The sequence below is a fragment of the Gekko japonicus genome, unplaced genomic scaffold (assembly GCF_001447785.1).
Source record: "Gekko japonicus isolate JY-2015 unplaced genomic scaffold, Gekko_japonicus_V1.1 scaffold63, whole genome shotgun sequence".
Taxonomy (NCBI): Eukaryota; Metazoa; Chordata; class Lepidosauria; order Squamata; family Gekkonidae; genus Gekko; species Gekko japonicus.
Window position 1 is genome coordinate 390,429 of NW_015168654.1, and position 14,965 is coordinate 405,393.

The 14,965-nt window shown below is 43.9% G+C and overlaps 1 protein-coding gene across 1 annotated transcript in view; it reads right to left on the reverse strand.

The window, feature by feature from the left end:
- Positions 1-13,795, reverse strand: part of CCDC25 (coiled-coil domain containing 25) — a 19,422-nt gene extending 5,627 nt beyond the window's left edge. The window contains exons 1-7 of the mRNA XM_015415132.1: positions 13,662-13,795; positions 11,735-11,782; positions 10,101-10,140; positions 7,466-7,517; positions 6,452-6,527; positions 5,107-5,210; positions 293-495 (exon numbers count right to left, since the gene is read on the reverse strand). Of these exons, the coding sequence (XP_015270618.1) occupies positions 293-495; positions 5,107-5,210; positions 6,452-6,527; positions 7,466-7,517; positions 10,101-10,140; positions 11,735-11,782; positions 13,662-13,686 (548 nt within the window). The 5' untranslated portion in view covers positions 13,687-13,795. The remainder of the gene's footprint in view (positions 1-292; positions 496-5,106; positions 5,211-6,451; positions 6,528-7,465; positions 7,518-10,100; positions 10,141-11,734; positions 11,783-13,661) is intronic.
- Positions 13,796-14,965: the final 1,170 nt, after the last annotated feature.

The following is a 14,965-nucleotide window of genomic DNA, read 5'->3' on the forward strand; positions in this document are numbered from 1 at the left end:
CATTCCTGCCATTCAGAAGTGGGGCTTTGATTGTTAAACTTACCCACAGCCTCTCCACAACTTCAGGGGCTGTGTGATATGTTGGTTAGACCATCGGATTAAGATATGGGAAAGGCTTAAAAAGGTTTCCACACTGTCAGGAATTAAGATGATTGCCATTAAATGAATACAACAGATAAATTTTCTGTACAAAGAGAGCAGGCATTGCTTGTTTAGGGTAACAAGTGGCATAAGCACTAAACCAGGGCAGCCTCCCTCTTGTTTTTATTGTTCTCATTCCTGTTCCCCTCACCTAAGATCCTCCATCTCTTTTTTCTTCTTCATCTCCTCCTTCTCTTTCCGCTTCATTTCCTGGATCTGGGCCTTCTTCTCATTCCTCTCCTCCCGGTCACGGGCCTCCTTCTCTGCAGCCAGGTCTGGGAATCGCTCCGTTTTGGTCTTCTCCAATCGGTTCAAAATCTCATTCACCTTCTTCTCCACTGTCAACATCTTCACCTTGGGGCAAGGAAAGAACCGTGATCAAAAAATGCTGTTAAGGATACAGAAGGAGAGAAAAGAAAGGAAGCTCCTACAGCCACAGATGAGATAAAGATGAGCTGTGTAAATCTCTAGACCAACCCCAACACACAAGCAAACCACATGGGAAGGTAGTCCTCTTAAAGGCACCAATGAAGCAGGTGTGCCACAGCATTCTCTACAGCACCACAAGAGATCCTGTGACACACCTCTCAAGAAGGCAAGCAAGTGTTAAGACTCCACACAGGTCAAACCCTAGCAGCTGGAATCCAGGAAAGCTAAATCCAGCTTCCCCTCCGGCTGTCTTCAGAAACCCTCTATTGCATTTTTCTGAAATCCCTGCATCGCTTTCCTCCTCCTGTCCCACAGCTTCTCCATCCCAAATGCATCTCTACTCTCACCTGCCCTCCACAGCCTCTGGTTTCGTTCTCATCCTCCAGTCTCCCACAATACTGGAAACGGCCACTCCCTCATCAAATTACTGTCCACTCCCTCCTTTGGCCATCACCTGTTCAAAGCTTTTCTTGAACCCAGCTAGACAATGGGCTACTGACAACCCTGCACTGTGGTTCCACTTTTTTGGGGTTGCTGAGTTGGACTATAAGGAAGGCCGAGCGCCGAAGAATAGATTCTTTTGAACTATGGTGCTGGAGAAGACTCTTGAGAGTCCCTTGGACTGCAAGAAGATCAAATCAGTCAATCCTAAAATAAATCAACTCTGATTGTTCCCTGGAAGGCCAGATAATGAAACTGAAGCTCAAATACTTTGGCCACCAAATGAGAAGGGAGCACTCACTGGAGAAGACCCTGATGCTGGGAAAGATTGAAGGTCAAAGAAGACGGGGACGGCAAAGGATGAGATGGTTAGACAGTGTCATCGATGCAACTAACATGAAATTGAGCCAACTTCAGAGGACGGCGGAAGACAGGAGGGCCTGGCGTGATCTGGTCCATGGGGTCGCAAAGAGTCGGACTCGACTGTGCGACTGAACAACAACAACAACTAGCCCCTAACAGAGCAGAATTACACACAAGTTATGCAGACGTGTAAATGCCTTATCAGACTATAAGCACAGACTCAAATTTGGCACTCGCACGTTGTTACAACCTCTGCAGATCCACATTCCCTGGCCAATAAAGGTCCAGCATCCAGGCTACAAAATTGGGGAACAAGGAGTGGGACATGTGAAATGAAGGGAAGTCTGGACTGGGGCTCCATGGGAACCTTATAGTGTCATGATGGCCTCTACCCAACCACTTGCAGCTCCTCCACAATCAGTGGGCCTTTTAAAACGGTCCTCTGCAACAGAAGAGGCAAGGGGCCGGCTTATGGGAGGCAGACGGAAACCTAAATCATGAATCCCAGTGATTTCTTGATTTCCAGAGTCTGTGGCAGGATAACCGGTAGACAACTAAGCCATGGCTCCTGCCAAAATATCCTCCCAGTTCCTGCAAAGCTAATGCTGTGAGATGCAAAGCAAAGGCGTCTGGGTCACAAATAATCTCAGAAGGGGCAATACCCCACTGCTGCCAGGGCTGAATGGGAAGGCTGCAATTGTCCCTAGTTTACCTAGAATTACTATGAATGGAAGTTCTTGAGAACTCTTATTTGCCCTTCCATCATGTCGTCAGGTCAAAATATTCATACATACACTTCCTGGCTTGGGGGAAAAAAATCCTCGCTGTGCTGTGAGGGCCTCCAGTGCCCAATTCCTAGCTCTCTGATGTAATTGGAAAGACTTCTTCTTCCAGGCTCAAGAGATTACATCACTCGCCCGAGGTAACAGAGGAAGTCTGCAGAGCGGCCAAAATACAACCCCAGGAGGTGAAGCTGGATGGCTCTGTCCCCTCTTGGAAATGAGCCACTTTCTGTACTCAACCCTGGGCTGATCTCTGGCACTCCAGACTTCACAACATGGTCACTCATTCTGGGTAGGGGGAAATAAAAAAAAGGCCTCAACAGTCAGTGGATTCATTTAGATTCTGAAGTTTTTTAAAAGTACCTCTGGGTTTTTGTGATCTTGAAGGAAAAGCATAATTCTGTTCCCAATTAAAGAGAACAGGTTACAGTTACAGCTCATAGAATCATAGTTGGAAGGGACCTCCAGGGTCATCTAGTCCAACCCCCTGCATGATGCAGGAAATTCACAAATACAACCCCCCACACATCCCCAGTAACCCCTGTTCCATGCCCAAAAGATAGCCAAAAAAAAAACCCCCACCAAAACCCCTGGCCAAACTGGCCTGGAGAAAATTTGCTTCCTGACCCCAAAGTGGCAATCAGCATTTCCCCAAACTATCTAAGATCCATTTTTGCTCAGAGCCCTTGAGGGCTGAAAGAATGTGCTCTATGTGAGCTATGCCTTCTCTCAAATACCAAGCTAATGAATATGCAATCCACAAAGCATTTCTCCTATGCATGTTCCACAGGAGCCTTGGACAAGTCCCTCTGGTAAAGAATGAATGTTGAGCGGCAGTGGTGCTGGGAGGTGCTGAGGAGGGACACCTGCTCCCCTGGGTGACCTGGGTGGAGCTTTCTCAGTTTGCACAGCTAACTCCCCACTGTTGCCCATAAATGTTTAAGCTTCATGTTCCACCCTTCTTTCCACTCCATTATCCCAAACTCATTAGAAAAAGATTACACATACTACTCTACTCAGAAGACTGCAGACTGAGTGGATCTATGGTCTACTCATCTGCATCATTTTGTTCTAAATACAGAAACTGGGGGCAGGTGGCAATTAGCAAGTGGCAATTTTTAGCACTGCTCTATAGTGAAGGCACGTTGGCTCTGATCGGGTGGGTTCACCTGTACTTTCTGGACCAAAACGGGAAGGTATTTTTTGCAAATAAAATTTGGTGTTAGGATCTTTATGGTTTTTATTTGCTACAATTTAGTATTTGTGTCTTTATTTTTTCTTCAGGCATGCACATGCAACATTACTCAGCTTGTATGCATGTGTAATTGACAAGAGGCTAGTTTCAAGGAGGCCTCACAAATAAAAATTTTCTTGTGTCATTTGATTCCATATTGGCAGTAAGTACAAAAATACCAGATTTCAGTAATAATTATTACTATTGGCTATATTATTCCAATTTATTATTTTAATAATTTTTTTTTTCTTTCTTCCCTAACATAATTCCTTTTAGGGTCCTATACCCAGTAGAGAGTATGGGAGCGGATATAAAAGCGAAAATGAAATTAATACCATTCTCAAAGCTGGGGACCTCCAGAAATGGCATGAAAGGAAGAGGATTTATAGTGTATGAACTGAGAGTGTTAACAGCAACCCGAAGGAGGATCTAACAAGCCGGAAGGAGAAGACAACAGAGGAAGCTCCTCCACATCAGCGATAGTAAAAGTACCCAGCACGCAAAGAAGCGGTTCTGAATGTGCCCAGAAGAGATTTTTTTTTATTAACAGAAATTCAAAGGAACATTACTAACATATTAACAGAGAATTACACGTGACCGGACTAAGAAAAGAAGTTTGACAACACACAGAAGAAGCCCAAGAAGATTAATTGGACATTACTAACAGTTTAATTTACCAGTTTATATATCACTCAGCTTTCTCTTTCTCCCACTGTCTACCCTTCCCATTTTTTCTTTTAAGCGAAATACCTCCCCTTTTTAGGGGAGTCAATAAATTTTTATTTTTTAAAAAAAGAATTCCTTTTAGGGTCCTATATCAACTTGTTAACGGCCTTTTGATTGTAACAGGAGCCCATATGTACCTTTTCATGTCTGACCTCTGAGGAAGGCCCTTCTGAGACAAAATGCATTAGGTCTTGGTGTTTCCTCCTTTGCACGTGTCACCTTTATCATGTTCTGTGGCTCGCTTTGGGCCCTTGTATGTTTTTAAAAGTTTCTCCAATAAATACATGTATTTTTACTTATGTCTAAATTTACGTTTTAACTACTGGCCCTTACTTGATTTCTAACTTGCCTTCGAGGTTCTTGACTGCAATTAGCAAGAACAACAGAGCTTCTGGCAGCAATAATGCAATGTCAAAGTAGATACGTGAAGACACAGGTGTGCACACACTTGTTACTACAACATATGGGAACACAGGAAGGGTGGACTGGGAAGAAAAAACAGCCCAGCAAAGGGGCCCCACCCCCTGGCAATCCCTCCCCCAGGAAAGAGGGAGAGTGAGCCTGCCTGCCCAACCAGCACCAGGCACAGCCCACCACTGGCCTGGCCTGGCCCCGGGGGGGGGGGAGCCAATGGCCCACCCAGAAGAGTCCCAGCAGACATTATGGCCAGCTTACATCATTATTTTTTACACCTTCTTTCATGAAGGCAGCTTAACTGGGCAACAACTCCTTCTGTATGGGTGCTGAATAGGTATGCAGCTTTATATTGCTAATGCAGTCCTCCTTAAGCAATTCCTGGTCCTTCCATGCCTCGCATAAAGTAACGGAGAGACTCAGAGAGGTGCCTGCACGAATCTGCCTTTCATGGAAAATCCCACGCCCCTTTCTAAGGGTCATAGCTGCAAAGCTAGTTCCTTGGGAAGCGTGCCAAAGCTCTGGAGACGGAAGGTGGGCGCCTTTGGAGAAGCTGGCAAGAACACACACACTTACGTCCTTCTGTCTGTGGAACCCGATCTGTCCCACGTCCATGTCTGCTGTTTTCTTTAGATTAGTCCATGGGGTGTACACAACGTTGACATTGTTCATTTTGCAGCCTGGAAATGCGGGAGGGGGGGAGAGAAGAGGGAAAAAGTCATTCCTTTCACAAAGGGCAGAAGAAGCCAAGTCAATATTTTTCTCTCTGTGTATTCACTCCACATTAGAATTCTTTCAGTTGTAACAATACAATGTCTGCAGTTATTCTTTGAGAGACGGGAAATTCTACAGTGGTGTTCTGGTGGAACGACTGTTATTGATTGGGAGGAAAAGAAGCAAGTCTGGCACAGCTCTTGCTCTGTTGTCCAAGACAGCAAGGCTACATCACTCACTGGTGCAAACCTAAGGGCTAAAGCAGAGCTAAACTGGTCCAAAAGGGCACAAGCTACAAAGGGACCTTCGAGTCCCCTTTCCCCTACCTCAAGTGGCTCAGGCTGCCACAAGAAAGCAACACAAAGGACTCGAGGTTTATTAAAGGATGCTCAAGATGAAAATTTTGAACAGCAACAGCAGTCACAGAACAAGAAATCTACTTCATATGAAACAGCAAAAGATGAAATGCACTCCCAAACTTAACGGCTGCAACCCAGTCAGAGTAACTGTATGTACAAAGCCCCTTTCATGCTATGGATTCTTGTTCTCTTCTGAGGAAGGGCCACATCTACTCATAGGAGCAAGCCCATCCAGTACATCACAAATCTGGAATTCCATTCTTTTGGAGGCCTCACATAGAATTCCCCTGTTTTGGAGGGCTTGGTACCAGAGCCTTGGTACTGTTCAGACACTTCTGCTTGCACTAGCCTTTGGTAGACAGGGTCAGGGTCTTATCGCTTGATGTAGCATTTTCCATCAAGCATGAACTTCCATTCATTGCCTGTTATGCTTTTTAAGACCTAGTGCTCAGGGGTGGGGTGGGATAAACACAGTCCAAGACACGTAAGGTCCAAATTGGCAGGCAACACAGGGCTCAACGTCGCCTCACTGCACATGACATCCAGACAACTCCTATATAAAGCTTTCCAGCATCTCACACTAAGTCTTTCCAAAAGCCTTGAGGCTCAAAACCACCTCTAGTAGAGACTCACCTATCTTCCTCTTTAAGTTCTTGACAAACAGGTACAGTGACTTTTCTGGGGCACATCAACCCACATGGATCATGGTTCTAAAGCTCCTCATGATCTGCTGCTTCAGGGTGCCCTAAATTCCAAGTCCTCCCCCCCCATTGCCCTCCCCTTTGAATTCTTGCTCAACTTATCAGTATCGTCACCAGTACAATGACCCTAACATCTCAGCGTCTTACCTTGAATACTGTTGGCCTTCACCAGGTGTGCACAATCTATCAAAACCTCTTTCGGAATTTCATCCATTGTTTGCCCCTAAAACAATCCAAGGTTGACATGAGAAACATGAGTAGCAGCAGACAAAAAAGCATGCTGTGAATACAACCTCGCCCCCAAACGTAGCAAGGGGCCTTTCCACTGTCCAAACTATTAATGGACTATGTTCTACTACTACTACTACTTCAGCCTTTCAATTTGTTCATGCACTTCTTCCCCATAGTAATCCTTACCACAGTCCTGTAAGGCAGGCCAACATATTTCCCTCCTATCACTGAAGGTGAGAGATAACTTGGTGGCCAAGATGACATCTGAACCAGGGACTTAAGTCCTCCCTTTCTTTTACTTCCCTCTGAAGTTGTCACAAAGAAGCTCAGTCCAGCCTCCATTATGGCAACTAATATTTAGGAACTTTAATGATTATAAGTTGCCTTTGAACGACAAATACAAGATAGAGCCTCTCATTCTTCTTCTCTGGCAACCTCAGGCCGGCACACCATGTCCCTCCCCACCCAGAGCCACTGCAAACCTAACTTCCAATCGGCCACATTAGGTCTGCCGAGCCTTTTCATTCTGCCATCCCACTGAGCCATGGCTACATCTTTCCCTCACTGTCCCATGCGTTAATGCTTCTGACCTTCGTGAATGCATGCAGTTAAATGAGGTGGCATGGCAGAACTCTGGGTGGAGTGTGCCAGTTTGGAATGGTCTCCCAGATAAACAATTCTGGGCAATACAAAACAAGCACAAGGGAAGCGTTCATTCCACCTGCTTCCACTTGCACAGGTTTACTATTTTAGAGGCGCATTCAAAAACAGCACATTCTGTTCTTCCACCTTATTCCTGCTGCATGAGCAGACCCAGCCATTAACGGCTTCCAGCACCTTGGGCCCAGCTGGCGTGTGAGTAGCAAGCCCACAGCTCAACCGAGCAATGTTGCCTATCAAGGAGGAGGAGAAGCAGAGTACTGCAGTTACCTTGTGTAGCCTGAGGTAGACATGAGCAGAGGAGAGCTTGTCCACATGAAACCTACACAACACAGCACAGATTCAACTGAGGCGATGATTCAGTCCAAAAGCAATGTTTCCATACATGCTGCCATTAACAGGCTGGCTGCCAACCTGAATCTGAGCATCGTAAAGCATGCAATATCTGATAGCGTGAGAAGTGATTCTTATGGCTTATCATGCTCACATCTCTAAGCAAATATTCCTACAGCCCGAAAAGGAGGAAACTGAAAAGGCTGACGGAAGCATCTGCTAAAACGGCCAATGTTTTCCTTGTGTTATATAAAAAAAAAATGTAAAGATGTGTGGCCAACTGCTCCCTCTAGTGATCTCAGCACTCAGTCAATGAGATCAGGTCTGAAAGTGTTCCTTTACAAGATCCTCTAGGCATTCCCCCGCCAAGAAATAACAGCCAGTTAATGAATCATCCCAGATACATTAAGTTTCAATATCTTCCAATCTCTCATACTTCTTAACCGAGTTGGGTAGTTTGTCCTAATTTCCAGCTACATGAAGAGAAATTACTTGGGGACTGAGAAATGTCAATCCACTTCAGACACCGCTGCTTACCCAGGACTCAACACTTTTTGTAAGTTCTGTGTGCAGGTATATATATTTATATTTTCCGCACTGGCACTTTGACTACGGAAACCCGTCCCAACATCTGGCTTCCTCTGCTTTCATGCATTAGATTTAAACATTCATACTGAGCCAGGATTTGGTTAAATAATGTGTGCATGTTTGATTTCATTTTTTGTTCCTTTCGCCTTGCTTAAGAGTTGTTAACTACTAGGTTGTTCCCTCGCATTGATTGTTATTATTGATGCTTTAACTGATTTTTGATGTTTTAATGCCATATCAAAAGCCCTCAACTGAGAGGCAGGATTAAAAACCAAATTAAATCAAAAGCACACACACAGAGCAGAGGGCTGACAAATCCAGCATCTCATTAAACCTGGGACCTCAGCAACTCTCAGAGTAATGCAAGCATCCCAAAGATCCATCCCAGGAAGGCATTTCAGTAAGGTGAGTATGGCAGGTCAAACCCAGTTTAAATGACACTGAACACATGCAATCTCATGCAGGTAAGTTCTTCTTGCCTGCCAGCCCCAGATTTAAATTGAGCCAAAGATGTGACACTCAAAGGAAGAGTCTATAGAGAATTACTAATACAGGCACCAGATGTGGCTCTTCGCAAACACCATCAGGTCCTTATGGGACCCACACTGCCAGAACTAGGGACGGGATCCTGAAGTCATTTTTAGGACAACATAGTCAGCCCAATTTAAATGGGATTATGTACAAATGAGCAGATCCAGCCAACATTATCTGTGGGTAGACAGCGCCAGGTGTCCTGCCAATTCACTTGCGTAATATACAGATGGTTCAAGTAAACTCTCCCACTAGTTCTACTAAAGTCTACCAGAAGGCTCCCTCTCCCTTTGAACCTTTTTGAATCCTCTATGTCTAAGACTACCACTACCTTCTTTCCTAAGCATGCCATAAACCTGATGGTTTTTCACCCCTTCAGCTGCCGCGGTCAGTTGGAATTAAACAGAAAAATGTAAAATAGGACATTCTAACAACCAGTGTTCCCTCTAAGCTGAGTTAGTGTGAGCTAGCTCACAGTTTTTTAGCCTCTGGCTCACACATTTTTGTCTTAGCTCAGGAAGGATGGTTCCAGAGTAACCTAATTTATGCAGTAGCCAAATCGCTTGCTCACAACTTTGATGCCAGCTGCTCACAAAGTAGAATTTTTGCTCACAGGACTCCACAGCTTAGAGGGAACATTGCTAACAACCACAGTAATTTGGTAAGACCCCAAAAGGTGCAACCAGGACTGGGATGTTCTTGTCACTGGAAGACATTTGAAAAAGGGAGCAGAACCAAAGAAAATAGAATGGTTGAATGTTGACTATTTGTTTAACACTTCCTACACCTAGAAAACTAGGACATCAAGGTGAAATGTCTCAGACCTGTCTGTGGTGCGGTGGATGTTTACATGCACAGAGAGGTTCCCTTTTTGCTTTTTTCAGCAGGTGTCTGCAGGTGTGGAACTTTTCCTCACTTCAAAAATAAATCAGCTAACTTAGTGATTTTTTTTAAATGTAAAGAATTTTTAACAATGGAATGTAAGGTATTCCATAAATGTTTCACTGAATAGTTATGCTCTTTAACTTTTATCTGGAGCACAAGGGTCGCCTATAGTTTCAAGTTTTTTGGGTTTTTTAAAATTGAAACAGAATGAAATCAAAGTAACAATTATTAAACAAATGTCCATTGCAAGAGGCTTTCTGCTCAAGTGTGCATAGTGTTATAGCAGGTGGTCAGTAGGAGTAGCTGGGCCATGATTTCATTTATTGTCATTTTTAGAAGCACTCTAACAGTGATCAAGCAGCCTTCAATGCCTGCCCTAACAAATGACTGCATCACAGAAGAAAGAAGGTAGGCTGCCACCTACATATGGGCATGCTTCACTTTCTTCAATTACCTGACAATATTTGACCACCAGCAGATAACAGGAAGTCAATCAACAATACCAACCCAGTTAACTGAACAGTGTGCTAACCCTAAGGCAACTGAAGAGGATGCTTATAGGACTTACCAAATGTCTTCTGGCCAGCCATACTTTATTAGGTCTTCATCTAACCAAAAAAACAAACACAAAGTCAATTCTGAGTAGACAATTCTCAGATCAAGAGATGACCCTTTTCTGCCACATTTATTATTTGAACAGAGTACATTGCAGACTGCAGCCTATGTCAAAGATCTCTTTTGGGGAGAGGGGGAGAAGGAACCCAATAGAGAGCTCTCAGGAAATAACCTGTTACTCAGTCTGAATTCTGAGTGATGGCCTCTCATTAGATAAGATACGAGCTGCAGTCCTGATGAAGAGTTGATTGGGACATCATGATACCAGCATCTCTAAAGACTGGTGCATGCATATTTTCCATAATCACATCAGGGATGGAAGTGCTCTGTGGTACGGACAAAACGTCCTAGAACAATGAGATTCAAATTTTTCTATTCAGTGTTTCTACACTGTCCATATTTCAATAAGCTTTTTGAAAATCCAAGCAAAATATTTTGCTAACAGTTTAGAAACAAGTTAAATGTCTAATTTAGCTTATATTAAAAAATACACGAAGATACCACATACCAAGCCAGACTGCAACTAAGTAATACATACTGTGACACACAGCAGCACCCTACATTGTTAGGAAGAATTCTTTCTCAGTTGTGAAACCTTTACTTGACAATCACAGAGAGCACACCCAGGACTATAGGTATACAATGCATGTACTACCACTGAGCCACAGACCAGCTCCATTAAACACAGGAATCCATCTCATGCTAAGCCAGACCATAGCCCCGTACTGTCTCTTCTCGAACCAGAACAGATTGCCAAGGCACAGAAAAATCTCTTGCAACCCAGGAACACAAGGTCCTTTTTATTTGTGGATTGAACCTAGGACCTCATGCATACAAAACCTGTGCTATCACAGCCAGTAATGCTACTCCACCCAGTATTTCCTGGAAAGAATAAGCAATTTACACCTGAAATTTAGAGATGAGTTAGAATTACAGGATGAGAACAACAACAAAAAAGAAGCCCTAAAGTTTTTGGCTTGGATCCAGAGTTGCATAAATAGAGCTCAACAAGAGGAAAGGAACATTCCATAATCCATCTTGAGTCCCAGTAAGAAAGGGGAGCTATAAAGGAAATTATTATTACGAATTTTTCTTGCCACTCCACCCCTTGAACTGCAGTCTCCAAGGATCAAGGGGTGCAAGGAACAGCACTGGCTACAGTGGGGGGGGCTGCAGTGGAAGAGGGGAGTTGGCAAAAGCTGTATCCTTTCCTACTTGAACTGAGTACAGCATCATGCCAATGTAATCATTTGTAGGAAGGAATGAACACTCTTATGGTGTAACCCTACCTATAATTCTGTGTGATTATACTTCCTGACATAGCAATGGTGGTTGTGAAGCTGGCATGCATCTAGCCATTCTAAAGAGACATGAACATGGAACGCACAATGTACAGCCTTCATCAGGAGACGGGACAGCTTTTGTCACTTCAACTTCCATTTAACAAGAGTGAATGAGCTCTCTAAGAAGATGCATAACACACTGGAACATCAAATTTTAAATAAAGGCCTTGGGGTCTCTGGTTAAAACAAAGTGTATAAAACTGACCTTATTTTGTTAGACAGCGTCAAGAAATTTTATACTCACTTTCATATTTATCTTTTCCCATGTAAATGGTGTAAGCAGAGGGGACAACTGAGGAATAAAAAAGGGAAATAGAAAGTGTTACAGATCAAACCATACACAGATGTGCCACACAAACAGGTATATTCTAGAAATCAGAACCAAAACATTATAATCTATAATACTCTCTTCTAGGGGCTAGAGCAATTGCAAAGTAAAAACCAAAATCGTTTGAAGTATTGTATAATATCAGTAATACATTGCTAGTACTGATGGGCTAAAAAAACTTTTCTTTTTTTTTGCTTCCTAGTTTTGCACATGTGGGAAATGTATTGCAGAAGATACGCAGCCAAAGCACGAGGAAGCTACAAGTTTCTCCAGCAATGTCTGGATGGATAGAATTGTGGAGTTACATTTTCTTTCTCTCTCTTTTTAAAAAGCGAATCTTCCACAATCACATCCTTAACGCTGAGTCCCACTTACTCTTTTGCTGCTGGAAAGGGAGACAACTGTATGGCTAACCCAAAAGCAAAGATGCCAGATGTAATAATGCCCCTTATTTTGCTGCTAAATTATTGATATCTATAATTCAATACTGTACTATTAATTTTGTAGAATACTTTAAACGATTTTTGGTTTTATTGACAATTTTTTAAAGAAACAGAACAGTATGTTTTCCCTCCCTCAAAGTGGTATTGTCCTATCATATGAACACAGTGAAGTGGCATAAGGATTAATGAGCGCTGATCCCATTTTGATTTGTTTTTCAGCTCTGGTCATAAGCCATAGTCACATATACAGGACAGGAATAGAGAAAGTGAATAGAGAGTACTCAGGGAGACCAGAGTGTTCAAGTCTTCACTTTCTTACAAAGGCACTAGTTAACCACCATCTCTTAACCTAAAGTACCTTCAGAGGATAAAACCCCCACACACTCCACCCTATGATCACTGGATGAATAATAATAAGATATATATGCAACAAACATACAAAACACTGCTTGATGGTGTGTGTGTGTGGGGGGGGAAGCCCACAAGCAAGGGGAACATAAGCCTCCTTGCATAATCTGACCAGAAGAATGTGAACGAGAAGTTTAGTGTAGTGATTCAGCGCGCGGAATCTAATCTGAGAGAACCAGGTTTCATCCCCCACTCCTCCACTTGCACCTGCTGGATGACCTTGGGCAAGCCATAGTTCTGTCAGAGCTGTTTTTGAAAAGAGCAGTTTCTGTCAGAGCTCTCTCAGCCCCATCTACCTCACAGGGGGTCTATTGTGGGGAGGGGGAGGGAAAGAAGCCACTCTGAGACTCCTTTGGATAGTGAAGGGTAGGGTATAAATCCAATCTCTTCTTCTTCTTCTATACCAACCATACAAAGAGTAGTTTGGGAAAGGGGGCAAAGAAACAACCATTATTTGGATTATGAGGAATCAGGAGCATTTCCACGACTTTATCCTCGGGTGGGAGATGCTGCAGCCACTTAATTTCTCTCTGTCATGCGGCACTGTTCTGGTTTTTATTACACACACAACTCTATGTAGCCTTCTCCGGTTTGTCCTCACCTCCTTCCTCTCCCATTACAACCTTTCTGTGAAATTTATACTGTTAAGCACCTTGGGACAGGATCCACCCTGCCCCCCCCCCAAAAAAAAGAGCTTCTCTAATCAATAGATCTTAAGCAATAACTAAAAGAGTACTCAGTTTCTAAAGGAAAATATGATGGTAATTTAGCAATCCATAGGGTTATATTCAGATCAATGTCTAGCATCAGATAGGGAATCAAGAGAGAGGTTTTAACGCTTCACTGCCTTCCGTTTTGAGAACAGACTCAGCTACACCAATCAATTCATTATACAGACAGACACAGACAGTCCTCGCATTGAAAAACAAAGGGGGGACTGCCATAAATGACCCCCTACCGTCGCCCTGAGGACAGGGTCAGACCACACTTACCGTTGGACGTGAAGTAAAACACCATGTTAACAGCTGGCACCCGCCTGCAACAAGCACCTCTGTCCCCTTAGAAACGAAGCCAGAAACACTCGTAAGAAGCCGCCGCCAACCCTCCAACTAACCACTTCCGGTTTCCGCTGCGCCGATTTTCCGGAAACGACGCTCCCTAACTTCCTCCCATAGAGTAGAATGCTATGAAGCCGCTACGATTCTCAGTGGATGCGGAGTAGCTTCGCGCTATCCCTTGCCATCTGTATGACGAAAACTCTCTTCGCTTCTGTGCTCCGGATGTGAAAGAAAGCCGGAAGTGATGGTAGAGGCTCTGGGGGTGCGCAAGCGCTGATGTCCAGTGAGAACCTTCCCTGTGCGGGACAAAAGTGGCGGAAGTAAACCGAACAGGTAGATTCGAGTCCAGGAGAAGGGGGGGGGGGTAAACTTTCGAGGCTCAATGCTCCCTTCGTCAGAGCTTTGACTCTTGAAAGCTTATACTCCAAAAATCTTGTTGGTTTCTGTGATGCTACTGAACTCGAATCTAGCTGTTCTATTGCAGACCAACACAGCTACCTTCTGGTCTGTAAGTAAATGGGGATACACTGCTGTTGAAACGTCAAATAAAATGGAATGGGAGCAGAGCTTTTATCTTGTTGCAGGGCCAGGAAGTTACCATGCTCTAACAAATGTAGAGTTCTTCTGCTCCCGTCCTGGCTCCTAGAAAAAGGTCACTGATGAGAGGGAAGAAAGGAGAGAGAAGTTCAAAGCTGGCATTTTCATTGGTTTTGTGTAGAGATAAGAGTTCTAAAGATATGAGTTGCTTTTCTGTCTCTTGTCAGTCCAAGCACTGCTTGGTGGTGGAACACATGTTAGGCATGCAGAAGGTATCAGGTCCAACTCCCTGGCATCTCCAAGGAGTTTCTAGTTTGAGAAGGACTCCCACCCCACCACCCACTTCTTTGCCTGAAACTGAAGACTGTAGCAGCCAATCACAGAAGAAATGGCAATATGGAACTATGGCTTGTAGTAGAATACTTTGTCATGCATTCATTGATGTACCTACTGTATTGGAGAGGGATGGATGCAGTATGTGCTTTGCATGCAAAGGTTCCAGGTTCAGTACCTGATATCTCCAGTTGAAGAATCTGGAATAACAGATGGCTGAGATGGCCCTTTCTGCAGCTAAGACCCTGGCTAGTCGGTGTTAGTTGGGGCATAAAACAGCAAGCTGGACTAACCAGTGATCTGAATCAGTGGCCTAGATCAGACAAGGAACAATATGCTTGATATCTCCACCGACCTGGCATTCCAGA